Genomic DNA, 23,613 nt, shown 5'->3' with positions numbered 1-23,613 from the left:
ACTCATTCATTGGGTTTTGACTAGTCTGTCACCTCGTGTATATTCTAATGACCGTGAGACAATAGAAATCCATTTCCGTTCGGGATAATGAGACGTCAGTTGTTTTAAATTAAAGACAGGCTAAACGCAGCTTACCTTACGTTTCATGGTTTTTATAACCAATTTAAAGTAGAAAAAGTATTTTTTAAAGTCTGTCTTTTCTTAAAGTTCCTAACTTCCTATATAAGTATGTCATTAAATGTTCTGATGAATTGAAAATAAGGGACCACAATGTAAACAAGGCTTTTAGTGCTTATATCCTCTTAGCAGAACTTGGACTGTTCTTTCCTGTGCTGATTCTACAGTTAATTAAATTTATCAAACAATCTAACATTTTGGTTAACTCTGCAGATTCCGATTAATTTGGGTTGTGATATAGCCTATGCCAGCAAGATGATAAAAAATATTCCCTTGAAATTTCTTACAGCCAATAAAAAAAATAGCTATGGCTGACACAATCCATATAGCAATATCGCATTTCAGTCAATTATTTCAAAACAAAGTGAACAGGACAGGAGATGTATAGGCGAGGAATGCCTCTGGCCCAATTGTGCTCTCTCTCTCTCTCTTTTAGGCTCTATAGCCTACTAGACACGTCACGAGTCTAGATAGAAGACAGACAGTAGGTTATGGGAGGCGTATATGTTAATGTGGGCTCCAGTGTGTGAGCCAGCCAGTGTCGCCGCGGGGCAGACGGCAGAGGGGATGGGGTGATGGTAATGATAATGGGGAGAAGAGATGTGCATGTGCTCCTCTGGTCCGCCAGTCAATAGCTCAGCTCCATTGTTACAGGACTCCCCACTGGCGCCGCGAGCAGCACCGTGCCGCCACCACCATGCTGCAACAGCCATGCAGCGTTCTGCCGGCCTAACGGGGTTCAACTCATGCAAAAAAAAGGTCCAATACAACAATGTGCAAACACACAGCAGCAAGATTTGTGAACTGTTGCGAATACTTTCCCCATTTTCAACAGTTCTTATTATATTTTGACACTTTCTTTGGCAATGTAAATGCATGCTTTCTCATGCCAGTAAAGCTACTTATTTGAATAGGAATTGAATAGAAGCAATCACTGATCTGGCTCAATATCAGACAAAACTAGAAAAAGTGCCCTTCTGGGCACAGGTCTCCACCAGGAGGATAGGACTGTGTGAGATGTTTGGCAAAATGTTTAGTAGTAATATAAACATGTTTGCCTTGTATGGCAATTGGATGATTTGAGGCATTTTGTTCCAATCAACCTGTTTTGCAAAAATCAACCTGTTGGTGGCGCTATAACAGGCCAATGTGAAAAGGGTGGGATATATTCCTCAGCCTAGTAAGAAAATGTGTGAAAGATTTCACGTAAATTGCATGCTGTGTTCATGATTTGAGGCTTTTGTTCAAAACGGGGCAATCTTGCAAACTGTGAAAGGCAATTATAGCCAATTAGGGTGGAATATGAAATATCGGACAGATCCGACTTGAGCACATGACCATAGAGATACTGTGTAACGATTTGTGAGATTTTTGGACAGAATCTGGAGGAGTAATATCCAAAAATGTGTTTTACAAAAGTCGGCCTCCTGGTGGCGCTATAAAAGGCAGATGCGGAAAATGCAGGTCAAAGGTTTGTCCTTGGCCTCTAGGGAGTGTGCATGCAACGTTTCACGCAGATCGGTGCAGTTTTAGGTAACAAATGTGAAAAGCTGCCTCATGGTGGCGCTATAACAGGCCGTTCTGGAAAATGCGGGGCAGAGGTTCATCGTTGGCATCTAGGGAGTGTGTGTGCAAAGTTTGGCATCGACCGGGTTAACGGTGCCGGAGATTAGCTGGTAACGGACGGACGGAAGGACACACGGACGGACACACACACACACGGACGGACACACACACGGACGGAGTGCAAAACATACTCTCTCACCATGCCTTCGGCCTGGTGGAGACAATGAATCCGTTGCAGTAGGCAGCGGCTAGGCTACTATGTGGTTCTCAAACAGTTTCGTGATAACCCCCAAAAAGGATCTGTATTTGGCACTGTGGACCCTCATTCGAGAATAATTTGTGTCGTTTACTTTAGTTCGTTTGTTTTCAAGATGTTTGTGACTGAGCTTATAGATCTGCTATTTTTGTAATCATATATGAAATGACATATGAAATAAGGTTAATTGTGTTGCGAGGGGGGGGGGGGGGGGGGTCACTGCAGAAGACCCAATGAAAGGTGTTTACTGAACCCTCTTCCACTATATAGTTAAACTATATTAATCTGGTGTCTCTGGTCATATGTAGAGTTGCTGGCCATCTCCATATATGCAGATGTAGGTGATGATCCAGTCTTCTCCATGTATGGCTATCCAGGGTTTGATGAGGTCAGTGTCGTGATCTTCATATATAGACCCTGATCTGCATGGTAGTTAGCTCCACATATGCATGTGTTGTACCAACTTCATGCAAATGTGACTCATCGCGTCAGATCAACATATATGGAATCTCAGAGAAGGTCAGCTCCATATATGGAGATCTAAGGGTGGCAGTGTCTTGAGTGTACAGAGTTTGATGAGGTCAGATCAACATAATGAATTCTGTATTGGCCATATGGCCATATGGACTGACAGGTTTTCATAGTAAACTAGGACCCGGTCGCAACAATAGCTATAGGTCTGCAATTCAATTAGATTCTAGTTGAAAAATCACACTTGTGTGAAGTGAGGGGCGCTAATATATTAAAGTCTAACTCATGTTGATTAGGTGATGTAATGTAAAACAAACGGTGTCAACACAAACATTACATTAAATTCTCTTCATTGCTAATGACATTTAATGTTTGTGTTAGGGACAATATGACATACATTTCCCCTTCATTGTCAATGGCGTTTTTAAAAACATTTAACTAAAAACAAACATTAAACCTGTATGAGGGGCTAGCGCCCCTCAAAAATAAACCGGTAGAAGGGAGGGATACCATACCAAAGTATAGGCATATAACACTGTTCTGTAGCCTATTTAAAAAGCTTGTGTTAATGTAATGTAAGGCCAAAAAAAGTTTGCAGAAGGGAAATGTGGCGCAGTTTACTTGTACAATGCATAGCCTGCATGCTAACATGACAAGCCAACATTATTAGACTGCTCAACAATTGTTTTGCAAATGTTGTTCCCAGAAATAAAAGCCTGCGGGTACCCCCAGAATAGATGATTTAATACATAATTTAACAGAAATATTATGCTATAGTGTGGTCCAGAGTTAAGAGGTTTTTAATACCTCCAAATAGAAAATAATAGATCATTACTTACTTATAGCCTAGGCTACTTACGCCGGTTCTCTCCAGTTGGTTCCAGGTCATCTTCATGGTCTTGGTCTTGGTGTCTGATTATTACTGCGTCAAAAGTAATCAACAAATATTGTCCAGAAAGTGTCAAATATTACTTAAAGGACAACTTTAGTTTTTAGGTTGTTATTAGTGAGTGTTAATTATTTTTCATTTGCTGCTTTCTTTAGTTTTAGGGATTTTAGCTGTTTTTGACAGGGCATTCGAACATGGGGCTAAATATGTATTATGTTATTATGTTTTATAGCGATTTATTTTTGTATTATTTAGTCCTATACTAGACGTATAGTGATAAGAGCGCCGCTCACTTCACACAGGTGTGATTTTTTTTGTGACCGAAGGTTCACAGCTAACTATGGAATTGTGCGTTTTTCATCACTCAAAATCCCCATACATGGGGAAAGCCCCCATATATTGTGCCCCGAGTGGAATAGTAAGAGTGGCGACACACTTTGATCTCGCCGCAAAGTGGGTGCCTATGGGCTATAGTTCCAAACATTGGAACTATCCCATCGAGATAGAATGAGCACTTCCGCATTCCATTGACACAATGGGATTCAACGCTAGTGACGCCACTCTCTTACTATTCCACTCGGATTGTGCCCAGGTCTTGTGATAAGGGTTGCTCTGACATTCCATATGTTGATCCTTCCCCATCCATCCTTCCTCTTCGATGTCTCCCTTTTGACTGATACCTGTCCATTTAAACTCTAGACGGGCTTGCCCCAAAGTTATTTGTGCAGCCGGCGAAAACTAGAGTTCTCAACAGGCCCGAAAATTAAGGCCGGAACCTACCTGGGCCCTCATCAAACCCTGTACACTCAAGACACTGGCCTCACTGCCACCCTTAGATCTCCATATATGGAGCTGACCTGTTCTGACATTCCATATGTTGATCTGATCTCATCACACCCTGTACACTCAAGACACGCTCCATATGGCCAGCGCCCTTTAGGGCGAGGTCGCTTCTCGCCCTCAGGCGTCTTACTGGATTATATGCAACCACTTCATTAAGTAGCTTTGTGTGTGCCTGGCTGCCTGACTGGCTGTGTCTGAGCCCAAGTTCAAATATGATTAATTTGGGGGTTCCACAGTTCAAATATGATTCATTTTAGTCATGATGAATTCCAAGTATGAAAGTATTCTGAGGCACCCACTTTGAGAAACCCTGGTCTACACTACAGTATGAATGTCTACAGTATGCATAAAGGAACAAAGAATAGATCAACCATCTGGCACTGCTATTCTATGAAGGTAGGCACGCACACGCGCACACACACACACACACACACACACACACACACACACACACACACACACACACACACACACACACACACACACACACACACACACACACACACACACACACACACACACACACACACACACACACACACACACACACACACACACACACACACACACACACACACACACACACACTCTTTGTTCACGCAGCCTTTCCATAACCTACCAATGACCCTGAGCTGAAAATGGGCCATTCTTTATATGAAATTGCATCAATTATATTGTCCTTGAGAATGGCAAAATTTCAGCCACGAAAAATCAATACAATGGAGACGAGAGGCACGGAATTCTCTCAGGGAAATGGGAGCTCCACACAGACACAGAGGGTCCCTTTGTACCAGGGACAGGAGTCTCTAAGTGCTTTCATGCCTCCATTTATGCTCACTGACTGTCCTGCCTACAGCTATTATCATAACAGGAAAAATATAATAGTCATATTCAATATACACTTTCATTTATGGGTTAAATAATGGAAGAAGCAATTTAAATAAAAATATAGCTTTTCAAAAATAACGATAATAGGCGATCTATATGAGCTCACAATGCGACCGCAACACGTTGTGAGCTTGAAAATGTCCTGTTTTCACACTACACCATTGTCCGACAAAGGACGATGAAATATAACCTGACTCCGCCAGATGGGGCAGCAGAGAGTACACTGGGTTCCCCCCTCCTGCTCCCATCTGGGAACTCTCAGGCAGACTTGATGCCCGGCCACAAAACGGCCTGGCCAATCAGCAGCAGCTTCTAGCAGCTTCTAGCAGCAGCTTCTAGCTTCTAGCTGCTGCTGATTGGCCAGGCCGTTTTGTGGCCGGGCATCAAGTCTGCCCGCTTATACGGAAAGTCAGACTATAAACAAATCTATTCGAATTTGTTCACGTTTTGTTGATACATAAATCAATTACGCGGTGCGTGTTGGATGGAAAATAACTTTTCAGGATTCAAATAAAAAAAAAAAGCAAAACATAGGCCCACCCAAGTGAGGTGCCAGCGAGACAAACGTGTGCTCCCTGCCGAGCAGTGTGATGTCGGACTCAACACGCCTGCCTTGTTTTAATTTTTTAAAAACTGCTGCGTCAGCCTACAACATGTGTCAGAACGTTGAAAGATGACCAGCATCCGGAGCCATCCGTAAAAAAAAAAAAAAGACCCACAAACGTTTCCTGAACTCATACATCTGATAGATTATGCACATAATTGGAAATGTGACAAAGTGTTTATTGAAACCGATATTTTATTTGTTGACCCCTATATTCAAAGTAAAGGTTTGATCACAATGTGATATTGCACAGAATAACAGAATAGAAAGCCATATTACACTTTGAAGGAAGAGTGTGTAGAATATTAATAATAACAATCTGTAAAGTCTCTGCTGTTAAACTGAAAGTTCTGGTGGGGAGGGGAGGGGCGGGGGGACTACCAAAAACAAACAAAACAAAACATACATCAAAATAAATAATTTCATACAAAAAGTCTCCAGTTATACATGCAAGTAAAGTGGCTACCTAAGCAGACAAACATGACCGTACACAACAGGACAATGTAATTTGGTTTCCTCCTCATTTAAGTACGCATCCTTGCCCCATCGTGAAAACGCAGTTCAAACGTCAAAAAAGTAGCATGAACTGATCAAACAAATATACATTGATCAATGATTTAACAGGTATGCAATTAAAGCCGATATTTGTTCCGTCAATTGAATTAACAGAACACTCGCATCTCGTAAAATCTGGTACTTTTCTCTTTGACCTGTTTTTTTTTTTTAACTCCAGTTCAAGACAAAAACGCATTTTAAACAAAACCAAAAAAAGGAATAGGGGGGCTTCTATGTGAAGTTAACTCACAGTACCTAAAAAAACTTGCAATATTACAGAAGCCGTCCATGAAATAGATCCAGTATTAATAATAACAGTAATCCAGTAGCTGTGAACAACCAGTTCACCCAAAGCTAACGGATTCCAGCACTTAGATCATACTTAAGTTTAACAACTTAAATCCCATATACTTTGTCGAACTGACAAATTTGTGAAAATAGCCAATCTATAAGATCACAACGCATCACACATCTAGACTGTCTGTTTTGATCTTATATACCGGCTTTTTTCACTATTTAAAAAAAAGATGTTGATAATCACATGACCCCCAAGAACATCTGACTGTGATCTGCCCAGGGGCCTTCGCGCCACACGCTCAACTTTGCAAACGACCGCGGTTTTGACGGGCTATAGACTGGAGCCTCCACCAGTGTGGAAAAGATCACAGTTCTGAGTTCTGCTGATACGGGGGGAAGAGGGAGGGAGAAAATGTTAAGAGGTTGTGCTGAATTATTTCATAAAAAAACAACAATAATAATAATAATAATCAGCAAACTGTACAAGGTTGAGGCACTTTCAAAGCAGCGTGCACAGAGGATGGTTAATGTACGTTTATGTACAGATGCATATGCGCCCACACACGCACGCAGCACACGCACGCAGCACACACACACACACACACACACACACACACACACACACACACACACACACACACACACACACACACACACACACACACACACACACACACACACACACACACACACACACACACACACACACACACACACACACACACACACACACACACACACACACACACACACACACACACACACACACACACACACACACACACAGTAGAGCCCGACTGATGCCAGATCTTTGGGTCCGATGCTGACCCTGACTTCGGAGATTCCTAGTCCACCGATTAACAATGTTTTGACCAATATTTTGTAAAAAAAGAAAAGAAAAGGCCTTATTACACAAAAACAAATTATTATTATAATAGGGACGCCAGGTTTAAAGTGGCTAAAATTCGGGATACGAATCTCATCGAAAAACTCAAATAATGTCCGTTATCGGCCAGACCTTGGCTCTCACACACACACACACACACACACACACACACACACACACACACACACACACACACACACACACACACACACACACACACACACACACACACACACACACACCACACACACACACACACACACACACACACACACACACACACACACACACACACACGGATTTGGACATCCCCATCAGGAGGAGGAGTCCATGCTAAAGAGCTGGATGCCCTGCGGGCTCCAGTGGAGACCCACTCCCGAGTTGAAGACCAGGGACCACACGTAGGGGATGAAGAAGTCCTCTGGCTGGTCCTCCTCCACGTACTTGAACTTCAACTCCGGGAACTTCTAAACGGGACACACGCACACACACAGAGAGAGAGAAGGGAGACAGAGACACACGGTCATAATTCAAAATCAACCCGTAGCACGATACATGTCGTACCGTGGCCTCTGTATCGTGACATGCAACAATCGTGAGGTTGTAGGCAATACCGAGCCTTAATCGGTGTCATTTTTCATTTTAGCTATATCTATATATACAGTAGCAAGTTGGCAACATAGGTTTTTCAGAAAACTCTTGGGATTTAGAGCAGTGGTTTAAAACCGTAGTTCTCAAAAATGGCAGATATACAAAAACATTTTTGAAAAAATCTTGAAAGTGTTGAATAATTTTGCATTCTTGTTTTTTACACAAATCTTCTCTTCTGGGGAGCAAAAAAACCCCCACCGATTTAGGAGGCATTGGTAGAATGGGCCTCAGGTCTGAATGGGTTAATAGGAGGTGATGTAATTCCATCTCAGTGGAAAAGGTAGAGGTGCTTAAAGCTGCCGCTTGGGAACAGGTGTCATCCCACAGCCTGACCTTTATAACGAGCTGGATAACCAGTGTAAAGAACATGGACTGGTCGTCCCGGTGACCCCCCCCCCCCCTACTGGCCTTAACATCTAAAGCTAGCTTCAGTCGTCACACTGGGCTAATCAGTTCACTTACCTACCTAGATGACATGAAACCTCATCTGAACCTCATGTGTCCAAAACTGTTACTTTTCAGGATTCAAATAAAAAAATAGATGAATAGTTGAAAAGTGTGAAAATGTTTGAGGACCAATGATGCGCTGTTCAAATGCATAGAAATAGTCATCTAGGATCATACTGGTAAACCAAGAACCTATCATCAGTCTAACAGGTACAAATAATCAGTACATTGAAACTATAAAGTATAAACACTATATTCTGTCTACAGAACATGCCATCTAAATTACATTTTTAGCATTTGCATAAATAAGCCTGCAGCAAGGTCGTCGAGGCTAGGGCAAGTGCTACGTTTTAGTGCAGTAATAATATGAACCACGGTCCAGTGTGGTTCTGTGTGGGAAGTGAATGTAATATTGTTTATGTTTTTGGTGTCTTATAATCCCTAAGGGATGGGAATTCTTAACGACAAGACGAAAATAAAGATTCATTCATACATTCATTGATTCATACATTCATTGATTCACACGCACACACACACACACACACACACACACACACACACACACACACACACACACACACACACACACACACACACACACACACACACACACACACACACACACACACACACACACACACACACACACACACACACACACACACACACACACACACACACCAAGTGTTCCAATATTGAAGAACCGGAGTCGGCTCCATCACACATGGAACAGTTTCCGGGAGCGTTTTCTAATCACACCGTCAGAGCTGCTATGTGGACTTCACGTGTGCTGTACAATTACAATACCGGTGGTTCACAAACTTTATAATGTCATCCATTTGGTTCCATTTGTACACTCTCAGAGAGCCCTATAGGAATCCTTAATGAGAACCGTTAAGGAATCGGACCATATCCCAACCCTAGCTATATATATATTTTAGCTTAATCCATTGAGACCTGGAACGCATCCATGTCACGTTAGCGTTTAACCACATTAACCATTAACCCATTTTGGGGCGGGAACCCCTTTTGGTGTTTTAAACATTGTGTTATAATTTAGCTATTGAAAAATAGCAGATCTACAAGCTCATAGCGCGCCACCGAGTGGCGCGCTATGAACTTGTAGATCTGCTATTTTTGAAAAATCGTTAAAATGTGCCTCAAATCTTTCCGAAAATTGTCATGATTTAGAAAACTTTTTTTTTTTTAAATTTCGACGTCAGGCCTGAATGGGTTAATGAGAACCGTTAAGGAATCGGACCATATCCCAACCCTAGCTATATATATATTTTTGCTTAATACTTTTTTTTTTTTTTAATTATCATTATTCCAAAGGATTTTACAAACAAATAAACAATACAATAAATACATGAAATAGACAATTTGTCATAAAAAACATTTATCTAAAGAATTTCATAAATAAATGCGAAATCTAAGAAATTACATACATTAAAAAAACAACAATAATAAAAAAACATTTAAGAAGTTGTGCGAATAGTGTAAAAAAAAACAGTTGTACACTCTCAAGAGTTATGGTGGTCCTTGAAATGTGAAATGTTTGACATGAGCGCGTCCCATGAAGAATAAATGAGTGCTGGAGGCAGCCTATTATTGAGTTGACTGCAGCCAGACAATCAGCATGACTCAGAGACACAGACAGCAGCCCTACGGGGGACTCGGGGCCATATGCCATACGACTACCGAGGTGAGACCACCCACGTGACCACCTGGCCCTCCCAGACAATAAAGACGCACGCTTATTATCTGGCGCTGTGCTGGGTCGATGTGTGTGTGCTGGGTGTGCAGCCCCGCCCCATACACTGTATTAACCCATTCAGGCCTGACGTCGAAATTTAAAAAAAAAAGTTTTCTAAATCATGACAATTTTCGGAAAGATTTCAGGCACATTTTAACGATTTTTCAAAAATAGCAGACCTACAAGTTCATAGCGCGCCACTCGGTGGCACGCTATGAGCTTGTAGATCTGCTATTTTTCAATAGCTAAATTATAACATAATGTTTAAAACACCAAAACGGGTTCCCGCCCCAAAATGGGTTAATGGTTAATGTGGTTAAACGCTAACGTGACATGGATGCGTTCCAGGTCTCAATGGATTAAAAGGTTTGGTCCATATATCAGCCACGCTTTCACTTTTGCGACGACACTACTGGCAATGGCAATTATGGCTATTAATACTGGTAAAGTCAATCATGTCTGATAGACACTTTGTAGACCCATTCTCTCACTACTGCCTTCACTAGGGTTGGGAGAAAAATCGATTCACTCAAATATCGCGATTTTTTTATGCCAAGAGTACAAAAAAAGATTCATGTCAGAAAGACTGACTGACTTTATCTGGCTGCATTGAAGTGTATGATTCAACTTGTCGTGGTTTATATTGTTTAAAAGGTATATAATTGTTTTAAAGGACCTACAACATGAAATTAAACTTTTCCCATTGTTTTGTGTTTTTTTGGGCTGCCCTAGAGGTCTTCTATCCCCACAAATACCCAATTGCGAACAATCAGGCCTTCTCATCATTTTTATGATTTTATGTACAGTGGTCTCACAACAGGCCTGATTTGGTACTACTCGTGATGTCATAGGTATCTCCTTACTTTGTATAATCCCTCCCCCTCTTCAGTTCCAAATTAGCATTTATCTTTGGAGACTGTGGAAGGTGGGTGGGCTAATTATAATTAGTCAAATATGTGGGAGGGTGAGGGTGTGGCGGAGATTTTTTTTAGCATACACAGCGCCCCCACCACATCAGGACATTGTGGCACTGCAGCTAAAACTGTGTTAGAAGCCAGACAGAAATGACATGGACTGGTTATATCAGAGTGGTGATTTAGGCTCAAACCAATAGAAATACATTTGAGGGACATAAACAATATGACATTAAATATTAAAATACAGTTGCATGTTGTAGATCCTTTAAAATGTTCTAGTATTTAAAAAAAAAAAGTAACTTGTGGGGACAAAAATTGTAATATCGAATCACAGCAATTGTTTAATCGCAATATAAATCGACTCGGCACCCTAGGTACCAAGAGCATATCGAATAGGGAGGTAAGTGAATCGTCCCACCCATAGCCTTAACCCATTAAAACCTGGAATGTTGCTATATATATATATATATATATATATATATATATATAGCAACATACATTTTTGTTATTTGTTATTTCTGAGTACGCCTGAGTACGACCATTGACCCTGCAAATGATTGTGGTCACACACACACACACACACACACACACACACACACACACACACACACACACACACACACACACACACACACACACACACACACACACACACACACACACACACACACACACACACACACACACACACACACACACACACACACACACAGTTGATACCCTCAGCGGATAACCCCAATAATGCCCACAGCGTCACACTTCTGATGCTTTTGAATTTGAATCCTGAAAGGTTTTGGACATAAGCGTTTTCCACATGACAGAGATGATATACTTAGTTGACCTTGGTACGCTCCTTTTTCCCCTCTTCACCAAATAAAATCTCCCCGCCGAAAATAGCCGATGCACAAGCATATGTTCACTCCATAATATGGACGTGATATATTACCCAACGCATTTAAGCCTAATTCATACTTTGACGTTTTAGGAACGGAGTATAATGTCTTGTGCAGAAGCATGTAGATCTGCTACACACATACACACACAAGTGCATGCATGCATGCGTGCGTGCGTGCGCGACACAATCGTACGACAAGAGCATAAATTAGCGGAGACAAACGCCTTACAGCCAGCCGCCACGTATAAAACATGAACCACGTGCTGAAACAGGCAATTAAAGAGAGCGGGGAGAGGAGCGGAGAGAGAGAGCCCACTGATTAATCCATTGAGACCTGGAACGCATCCATGTCACGTTAGCGTTTAACCACATTAACCATTAACCCATTTTGGGCGGGAACCCCTTTTGGTGTTTTAAACATGTTATAATTTAGCTATTGAAAAATAGCAGATCTACAAGCTCATAGCGCGCCACCGAGTGGCGCGCTATGAACTTGTAGGTCTGCTATTTTTGAAAAATCGTTAAAATGTGCCTCAAATCTTTCCGAAAATTGTCATGATTTAGAAAACATTTTTTTTTTAATTTCGACGTCAGGCCTGAATGGGTTAATGGACAGGGCACCCGGACGTCGAGCCGGCTCGCCGTCCCGCCAGGAGGGGTGGCTATCGGTATAACGAGGCGCGCTGGCAGATTTATGCCCCCCTCCCAGGTCACCGTGCGCAGCCTGGTGACAAAGCGTCCCAACGCACGTCTCCCGTCCCCCACGTCTCCCGTCCCCCACGCCTCCCGTCCCCCACGCCTCCCGTCCCCATCTCCTTGAAATGTCCTTACCGTGTGAACATGTGGGCACGAACGGAGCCCCCACTGAAGACCCTATAGCGTGAATGCTAATGAGGATCACAGGGCCACCGTCTTTTATCTCGTGTCCCAGTGGCTCTCTCAGTCTCCCTCGCTCTATTCTACGGTATATATTGTCGCTGTCGGGGCGGACACCTCTCATCTCTGCATCTCCGTGGTTTTGGCGTAAATGAACGCCCCTGACTTGATCATACTTCAAGGTCACACGGAAGCATTAAAAGTGGCAGATCCACAAGCTCAGGAGTCAGGACGCGAGGTGAAGCGGTAGCCTGGTTAATAAACCAGACCGAATCAGCCGTTGGCAAAAAAAAGTTGCCTACCAGCGGATTACGGTCTGGCGAGGCTCAGTAGCACGCCTCTTTCCTACAGCAGAGAACAGGTCGGACCAATCGGGACACGGTATGCAATATAGGCGGGCTTTGGTACAGTGACGTTCAATGCTTGAGACTTTTGACTGACAGTAGCTCTGACCAATTGCGTCAAAGAGAAAATGTTCCCCGGGAAATGAAATCCAAGTGGAGCCAGCCCAGACTGATATACCGCGACAGTGTTGTGTGATATTAGTCTGGTTTATTAGCCAGGCTAGTGAAGCGGCCCGCCTTGAGAACCACTGTTTCAGACATTTACCGCATTAGGGTGTTAGCAGACTTTCCTCCTCTGAGATGAGAAAAGGCTGGTGTACGAGACTAATATGTTATATCTAGCATGTCTGCCGTGCATGGAGGTGGTCTCCTTACTCTTCCACTGAGACATTGGTTGAGTACTTGGTCCACCACTGCATAGGGGTGTGTGTGTGTGTGTGTGTGTATGTGTGTGTGTGTGTGTGTGTATTCACAGAATAGTCAAATATTTGATTATCAAAACACTATTGGACAGGGTATATCAATGGTATTTTTAATATTTTATTTTTTTCTCTACAGCAGACATGCAGCTGTGAGCTCTGGTGTTTGTACTTCTCCAACTTCATATCATAATATAGGCCTACTGTACAGTTCTGCCGTCGTAGGTGCGGTGGCGGCGCTGAAACAGCAGCATTCAAGAAAGACTTTCGGAGGAAAAAGCAATGCCTCTACACTCAATAGTACCCTCAATAGTACCCAGTATGCGTCCATGTTTTCCCTACACGATTTTGCACCAGTGAGGAGTGGGAGGGCGAGAGCCATGCATGCAGAGTTAAACACACTGCCTTATTTACTACAGCAGACAACCTTTACAATTAAATAGCAGACCTACAAGTTCATAGCGCGCCACTCGGTGGCGCGCTATGAGCTTGTAGATCTGCTATTTAGTTGCCGTAGGTTCAAGATTCATAACTCCTTTAACATAATTAACATCATTCTTTTTGGAAAAATATAAAAAGATACTCATGCAAGGCTATATTATTTTACTTACATTGACCCTATAAACAATTTAGTAATATAAAGCAAAGCAAAGCAAAGTTCATTGTTTACCCAAGGGTGAATGGACTAAGCTCGAGATGCTCGTTTACAGCCAGACCCTGCTCATAGAACATTTCATGGTAGGGGTTCAATGCCTTGCTCAAGGGCACTTCAGCGGTGGTAATTTTAACGTGCCGGTCCGGGGATTCGAACTGGCGACCTTCCGATAACAAGACCGCTTCCGCAAACCGTTCGGCCACCGCTGCCCAATATGTAAAGTTTTGCCCACTCAAAAAAAATGGTACCTCGTCAGATAGACCCAGATAGACTACAACAACTTCCGTGAACCGACGTATCTGTAGTAGCCTTTTCATAAATTATATTTGTAGTGTTTATAGTTTATAGTTAGAGAAATTCAAAGTTTCAACACCAAAGTAGTAGTAGTTGTTGTGAATTAGCAAACTGGACATTTCCTTTATCCTCGTGTTGCGCTTCTGTTTTCGCCTTTTAAACTCCCTGGTACGAAATTGGGTAGGTTTTGGGGGCCGTCTGGACTGCAGACGGCGGACAGGTATACTGTCTCACAAGGACCGCTGTGCTGTGCACCTTTTGCCTAGTCTTGTTCAACTTTATCTTATGCTTATCCAACAAAGGTGCAAGCGTGCAGCATTATTAAAAAAACAAACAGCTAGGTCGCGATGCGATGCATTGTGAGCGTGTAGATCTGCTATTTTCAAAAGATTATTATACATTTGACAACTTGAAATGAGACATTCTGCATATTGAGTACTTTCTACTTTTGGTACTTTAAGTACATTTTGATGCCAATACTTTTACTCAAGTACATTGTGAATTCCAGACTTTTACTTGTTCTACATTGCAGTATTGATACTTTTACTTAAGGAAAACGTTGTAGTACTTTCCCCACCACTGTTTACCTTCAGTCTTTCTTTGGGCAGTGCTTGGGCTCCTTTCATGATGACCTCCTGAACCCTCTCCACCGACAGGTCACTTCCTGCCTGCTCCAGACGCTGGCTGAAGAAGCCAATCACCTGAGGACACACACAAGAGAACAAACATCCAATCACGTTACAGAACCCCAGTTGCAAACTCATCCCAATGGGGGGGGAGGAGGGGTTGTGATTTGATCTGTAGCCAGATCAGCCAAACAGGCGGATAAATGCATCTGTGGCTCGCTCAGCCAATGAAAATAACATGCAACCATCTGTATTGATTAATTAGCCCTTCACTAAATCCCACCCCAAAAAGCGATTGTCCAATGCCAATCCCAATAGTTTAGCAACGGTTGCTATGCAGGTCAAGCTTTCTTCGCTGCCAACGTGCCTATTGGACAAGGATGGGTTGGGGAGGGACTTAGTGATGGGCTAATTCATCTAACTGACGAATCCATTCAGAATAGGGCTGCAACTATCGATTATCTTCGTAGCAATTATTCACACACACACACACACACACACACACACACACACACACACACACACACACACACACACACACACACACACACACACACACACACACACACACACACACACACACACACACACACACACACACACACACACACTTTTTTTTAAATAACACAAATCTTCTCTTCTGGAGGTCTACTGGCACAAAACCTTTTCAGATAGGGGTCCAGATTGGAGGGGGTCCTCCTCCTTGGCACGAGAAGGTTTGAGAAGCCCTGGCCTACTGTGTGCAACATGCTGTACCGCCACGCCGCAGCTCTGACAGCTTAAGTACCACTTGATGAATCCATCAGCCCCTCAGTGTCCCGAGGCCCCGTGTCAAATATTCATTCAGAGTGTATCCTTATGTCTTATAGGAGGGGTCACAGCCGTGTGACTTCTAGAGTCTTAAAGAACGCCCTAGAGACAGGGAGGAGAGGAAACTAGTTGGCTTCTGTATACCCTATACAGAAGTGTAAATGTGTGTGTGTGACTGTGTGTGTGTGTGTGTATGTGCATGTGTGCATGCTCTGCCATAGGCTCTTCTGTTATCCAGGTATGTGGGAAGCATCAGTTAAAGCTCCCCCTTAGGCTACGCTCTGAAAGCCTCCCCACTCCGGAAAGCAACAACGCTTTCCACTCGCTTTGGTTTGTCGTCGAGTTGGAGCTTCTAGGGGAAGTGTGCAAAAAGCCCTACCGCTGTAAAGACTACGACCGCAGCAACACAACTATACATTTTACAGAAAGGTAGTCTATGGCAGGGGTTCTCAACGTTTTTGGCCGGGGACCCCCGGAAATGCTTTGGCAATGTCTCGGGACCCCCGCCCCGCCCCCTCCCGACCCCCAATATAAATTGACTGCTACAATAACCTTAATCCATTTTGGGCGGGAACCCCTTTTGGTTTTGTTTTAAGCATTGTTATAATTTAGCTATTGAAAAATAGCAGATCTACAAGCTCATAGCGCGCCACCGAGTGGCGCGCTACGAGCTTGTAGGTCTGCTATTTTTGAAAAATCGTGAAAATAAAATTTAAATTTTTTTATTTTATTTTGAAAATAATTTGGGGACCCCCTAAAATAATTTGGCGACCCCCCCCGAGGGGTCGCGACCCACGGGTTGAGAACCCCTGGTCTATGGCCGCACCTCAGCCAAACGAAGGCAGGTCCAGTGTGTCACAGGAGCAGGACAACGCGCCATAAACGTATACATGCATCATACAGTAACCGGAACGCTCGCCCTAAACACACTCGCTTTCTTTTGTTAAAAAAAAAAAAAGGCATAGGAGGGGAGAGAACCTTGTATTTGGCTAACCAATAAGAGCGCAGAGGGGCATCACTCCAAATTTTGGTGAAGTCAGTGTTCTCTGCTGCGTTCTACTGGGGAGGGGAGCGGGGGGGTTTTCAGCGCTAGTTTTCTTTGCGGACCCTCTATTCCCAGAAAAGCATACTGTAGGTCTCTTTCAGGCTAGGAATAAGGATACGTTTAGGCATAGTTTTATTAAGGTTACATTTAGGAATAAGGATAGGTTTGCCTGCAGAGGTTTAGGAATACCTGGTGGCGAACTCTCCAAGGTCGGCGAATTTGACTTGGACCGAGAGTATTTTGGGGGCGAGCGTTCTTGAATTCCATTCCATTCCTCAGAGAGACTCTGAGGAAGATGCAGTAGCATCGGAACGTCCAGTGTATTCTCACTCTATGGTAATACAATACAATATACTGTAGATAATCTTGTGTTCATAATCGGTGGAAGTGTAATTCAAGAGAAAGTTCTATGTGAAAATTACATTACATACAGTATGTGCACGTAGTGTGATGAAGGAAGAAATACTTTAAAACCCCTTATTTTTAAAATGAATATGGGAATGAAGGAATGAATAAAACAAATTGTTATTTTAAACATTGGTATCATGATCGTCCCAGGACTTCCCAATAGGCCTATCTCACAGCCCCCTTTCCACGCCCCCTTCCGGTAGATAGTGGCGTCATTTAACATTAGCATTTACACGTTTCTTTCTCTGGAGAATCTAAGTACATTTCCTAATATAAAAATGTGACAGACCAATATTATTATGAAGCAAACAAGATGGTAAATCAGCTCGAACAGATAGAACAAACCTTACCTTGAGAAAACAAAAGTTGTAGACTTCTTAAATTACCTCTGTTAACATGTAGCGTCTATGGAGAGACGTCACGCTATCACCACTAACACGGAAAGGGGGCGTATTAACCCATTCAGGCCTGACGTCGAAAAAAAAAAAAAAAAAAAGTTTTCTAAATCATGACAATTTTCAGAAAGATTTGAGGCACATTTTAACGATTTTTCAAAAATAGCAGACCTACAAGTTGAACTATGAACTTGTAGGTCTGCTATTTTTCAATAGCTAAATTATAACATAATGTTTAAAACACCAAAAGGGGTTCCCACCCAAAATGGGTTAATGGTTAATGTGGTTAAACGCTAACGTGACATGGATACGTTCCAGGTCTCAATGGGTTAAGGGGGCGGGGAAATTCTGTGAGATAGGCCTATCGGTGCATCCCTATAGTGCAGTGGTTTTCAACCAGTGGTCCGGGGACCACCAGTGGTCCTTGAGGGGGTTCCAGGTGGTCCCCAGTAAATGGAGAGTTGGTAACAAAATTGACCTTTATAGCTCTTTAACTCTTGAGAGTTAAATTATATTGTTAAACATCTGCATTACTTAATTCACAAGAAGTCCACACATTTAGAGAGTATGTAGAAGAATTGTTAATTTGATCAACGTTTGCCTGTTATCTCTAATAATGGTGCCACATCAATACAGCATGGAATTGCACAAAATCTTATCCAACGACAACTAAATATTCGTACGTTTTGGGTCTGAGAGGCTAAATTTCATGGTGGTACGTGGCTCAAAAATGCTGAATAAATAATGGAGCTTGATATGAAAATGGTTGAAAACCACTGATATAGCGGGACACACGTGCACACAACGCAGACGAAACATTCCTATGAGGGTTTGTGGACGTGTGTTCTGACCGTGTCCAGGTTCTGCATGATGTCCTGGAAGGAGGGGTGCGTCCTGAACTGCTCAAACAGCTCCCTCTTGTAGAGCAGCGCGTACACCAGGTTGGGGTTGTGGTGCAGCGAGTTGGACAGGCAGGAGTTGATGATCTCCAGCATCATGCGGATCACCTCCTCGATCACGTTCAGGTCCTGGGCCTGCCGTGCATGCATGGTGGGGGGGGGGGGGGGGGGGGGGGGCAAAGGGGTACAAGGACTCATTAAAAACACCACCTCAACCTTGTGTCCTGGTTTTGAGTAACACGTTTCCGTATTGTCTTGGTGTTATGTGCTCTGTGTTGTTTTTGATGTGGGTGTTGAACAGACTGTGAAGACGAATATCCTTCGGGACAATAAAGATTATTTATTTCCAATGCTTTTCTTCTTTTTTCCAGAGAGAGAGAGAGAGAGAGAGAGAGAGAGAGAGAGAGAGAGAGAGAGAGAGAGAGAGAGACACATCCCGGACGAGCAATGTGCTGCCATTCGTCCCAAAGGTTTTATACCAAGTGAATGCAAAACACTGAAATACTGGTGTTATTTTTATCCCAAGCTAACCTCTCCTATTTCTGACAGAAACGGCACAATTCTTATGGTTTTGTAAGATAGTTTTCTCTATGTTGCAATGTAACACAGCTCCATTTACAAATGTCTTTATTCCCATTGAATTGTACAGAGGGAGTTAGAGAGAGAGAGAGAGGTGGGGTTGATGGGGACCTGACATGTTCAGTCAAGTCAAACGATTAAAGTGAGTTTATCCAAACAGATTTAGTCGGAAAGAGCTCTTGGCGAAGCTACAAAAGACAATCATAATAAATCAACGGCAAAAAGAAAACATCGCAAATGTCTAAATGTTACTCTATATGTAGGCCCAAAGCTTCCTGGCATGATGTGAGCGTGTCCCACTCATACACGACATGGAAGTGTATGTACCTACAGTATGAGAACACTTAGAAAGATCCTACCAAAAAACACTTACAGCTCGGATGTATACGTATACAAAACTGGTACATTTCAGGTTGCCAAAGTAGCAGATTTACTAGATCAAAATGTGGCACGAACAGATCCACCACTTTTGATACTTTTGTGTGATACTGTAGTATTATCAAGTAGTAGGGCGTTCATTTATGGAAAAAACTAAACAAACCCAAACTGTTCAAATTTGGAGATAATAAATCTCAGCTCGACTGCAACAATATAGAGCTGGTTAAAGAATTTGGTAGCAACTCGGACACTCAGGCATGAAGGAAGCATGAGTTCATGTCCGTTGCTCTCCCCATGTCCCCCATAGATGGGGACTAGGTTGGCGGAGGGTGTGTAGAGCCCAGGATCACATTAGATAATTGATACAGGGGTGAAAAATGGGTTACAAAATCGTGGGATAAAAAAGATTATTTATAAAGAATTTGGTATTGGTCTCAACTGAGACTTGTGTGTACTGCTCGTCTATCAGCGTGCTGGCTTTTCTGTGTACTCCGCCTGTGCCTGCCCGAAAACATCAACAGACAGCTTGATTCTGATGGAACCCCACTGTTATCAGTTGATATACCCGGGAAAGCAAAGGACATCATAGCAACATTTCACTAAAAAGTGGCTAGGATGTCCTTTGATTTCCCGCATATCAACCCAGCACACTGAGACACAAGCCGTATATACACAACATGAGACACTGGAACTCAGTTGAGACCAATGACTGTGAGGCAGCCTGATGCAGCAGTATTGTCAAAACAAAACAAAACAAAAAAAGCAAACCGCACAGAAAGATCTTCAAAGAGATACAGTAAATCACCAGGCCGCGTGAATCGCCCACGCATGGTCCAACAAAGATGAAGTTGTTTGTGTACCCACACTGTTGTGTAACCACCATGAGTCAAGTTTTGAAAGAAGTAACAAGTCATCAAATATAATTGTATATTGTCGCCGTTCCCGTCTCGAAAGGCAAAAACCCCCAAAGGGGTTCCCGTCCAAAATGAGTTTTAACCCATTCAGGCCTGACGTCGAAATTAAAAAAAAAAAGTTTTCTAAATCATGACAATTTCCGGAAAGATTTGAGGCACATTTTAACGATTTTTCAAAAATAGCAGACCTACAAGTTCATAGCGCGCCACTCGGTGGCGCGCTATGAGCTTGTAGATCTGCTATTTTTCAATAGCTAAATTATAACAATGTTTAAAACACAAAAAGGGGTTCCCGCCCCAAAATGGGTTAATGGTTAAACGCTAACGTGACATGGATGCGTTCCAGGTCTCAATGGGTTAAGGATTCAAATAAAAAAATAGAAAAAGTAGCAGATCTACAAGCTCACAACGCACCGCTTCATGCCTGTAGTATGATCAAGTATAGGGCGAAAATCGATGATATACTACATGAGTCCGGACAGACACAGATGTAAATGGCAACTGGTAGGCCGATTGACACAGCCTCAATGTGGTTATTTCCACGTTTTAACAGACAGGTGGATGGACGGACACACACCACACACACGCACACGGATGCTCTTCCAGACAGATCGCCCCGTAGGCGTAGGATGGGCGATCGTGGAAGCAGGGGAACGGTTGGAGAAACAAAGCACTTTAACAAGCTCTGAACTGAATAAGACGGGGAGACAGAGAGAGAGAGAGAGAGACAGAGAGAGAGAGAGAGACGAGAGAGACGAGAGAGAGAGAGAGACGAGAGAGAGAGAGCTCTACATGAATAAGACGGGGAGACAGAGACAGAGAGAGAACGGGGGTGTGGGAGTCAGGCGGGGCTACTCTGACACAGCTTAATGAGATTAGCTGAAGCACAAGAAAAAAATGCCACATGGGAATTCAGGTCACATGCAAATAGGATAGTTAGACGTGTGTGCGTGTGTGTGTGTGCGTGTGTGTGTGTGTGCACGCGTGTCAAAGGGATGAGATTAAGTCAGGGTTCACAGTCTACCATGAGGAACCCAGACATACAGAGTCTTCTCAAACTTCCATTCATCTCTATACTCTGTACTTCCTACTCCCACTTCCTCTACTTCCTTCTCCCACTTAAGGTCCCTATATACTGATGCGTTTCCCCACCCGAATATCGGAGCAAATTTTGGGTCTGCCCATCAGTCTGCAAAATGCACCACTGGACAAACACCTTCACTCTGTACTTCCTTCTCTAAACTCCCCTCTACTTCCTACTCCCACCTCCTCTCTACTTCCTTCAATCCTTCCCCATCTCCCCTCTACTTCCTTCTCCTGTTTTCCTGCTATGCGATATTCAAAATCCTAGCCCGGTTGTGCTTATAACCATTCACCACGCCCGCTTCTGTGGCCAACACGGAAGTGCTTCTCGCCTCTCGGCCTCTAGCCTACAACAACTGCAGACTAGACCAAATATAGTACTCTATGGACTAGACCGAGACAGAGGCCCGCCGTCTCAAGCGGCGGGCCTGATGCAACTGATCCAAAATGCCGCAGCTCGTCTGGTCTTCAACCAGCCAAAATTCTCACATGTCTCCCCCCTGCTCCGCTCCCTGCACTGGCTCCCAGTCGCTGCCCGCACAGAATACAAAACTCCGATGCTGGCATTCAAAGCAACCAAAGGTATGGCTCCCCCATATCTTGCAAGCATGATTGAACCCTACAAACCCTCCCGCGCACTCAGATCAGCCAACGCAGGAAAGCTGGAAGTACCCTCACTAAAAACGCTGGGACAACGCTCCACACGTCCCAAACTCTTCTCCCTTCTGGCCCCAAAACTGTGGAATGCACTCCCCGTTGCAATCAGAACTGCAGCATCACTCCCAATCTTCCGCCGTAGTCTGAAGACCCACCTTTTCAGACTCCATCATGGCCCATAGCACTTATCCTACCCCCTTAGATAGCACTTTTTAGACTTAGATAGCATTTGAAACAGACTTATAGCATGTCATGTAGACAGCACAATAATTGCATTGTATGTAGTCATAGCACATCATAGTACATATGTATAGCATAGTATAGTATATATGTATAGTTAATATGTATAGGGTCATTATATAGATATGTTCTAGTTACGTTCTTAGCTTACGCATGTTTCTTGATAAATGAATTTTATATATTAAGGACAGAATAGTAAATCATGTTCTGGCGAGAGCGTTTGCCCCGAGTTGACTACTGCACGACTACAGCGCGTCCTTGCACAACGCGGGTAGATTTTCGTAGCACGCTCCTGCTATACTTCCTTCTCCTGTTTTCCTGTTACTTAGTTCTCCCGTCTCTCCTCTACAGCCTCTCCTTTCCCTGCTCTACTATGCTCTGTCCTGCAGGCCTGCGTTGCGTTGCGTTGCGTTGCAAGACACTGATGTCTCCTCCGCAGCCAGACACCGTCGCACACGCCTATGACTAGACACATCATTAACTGCGATGATCCTTCCCCCTTGTCTGACTTGTTTCACAATTTGCATAAACATTGCAGGCAGACTGTGTGTGTGTGTGTGTGTGTGTGTGTGTGTGTGTGTGTGTGTGCATGCATGCGTGGCTGCGTGCGTGTGTGAGTGTGTGTCATAAAGCAAGGGTTCTCAAACGTTGTGTGAAGGTCCCCCACATTAACACGAACCATATATAAAAATATTTGGTTCTAGGGACCCCCATACAAGATCTGTGCTGTTTTTTGTTTTTAAGAAATAAGGTCTACTATATACCTTGTAGATTGGATCTTTTCAAATAGCCAATGTATATACTATAGGTTAAAAAAAAATTATATAATATTGTGCGGTAGGCTGCAACAGTGTGTGTGTGTGTGTGTGTGTGTGTGTGTGTGTGTGTGTGTG

The 23,613-nt window shown here is 43.2% G+C and overlaps 1 protein-coding gene across 1 annotated transcript in view; it reads right to left on the bottom strand.

Annotated features, from left to right (window-relative positions):
* Positions 1 to 5,871: 5,871 nt before the first annotated feature.
* Positions 5,872 to 23,613, bottom strand: part of dym (dymeclin) — a 73,204-nt gene continuing 55,462 nt past the window's right edge. The window contains exons 15-17 of the mRNA XM_079524176.1: positions 18,822 to 19,004; positions 15,274 to 15,387; positions 5,872 to 7,899 (exon numbers count right to left, since the gene is read on the bottom strand). Coding sequence (XP_079380302.1) covers positions 7,747 to 7,899; positions 15,274 to 15,387; positions 18,822 to 19,004 — 450 coding nt within the window. The 3' untranslated portion in view covers positions 5,872 to 7,746. The remainder of the gene's footprint in view (positions 7,900 to 15,273; positions 15,388 to 18,821; positions 19,005 to 23,613) is intronic.

This window comes from Electrona antarctica, assembly GCF_951216825.1.
Source record: "Electrona antarctica genome assembly, chromosome: 16".
Taxonomy (NCBI): Eukaryota; Metazoa; Chordata; class Actinopteri; order Myctophiformes; family Myctophidae; genus Electrona; species Electrona antarctica.
This window is presented reverse-complemented; position numbering and strand designations above follow the sequence as displayed.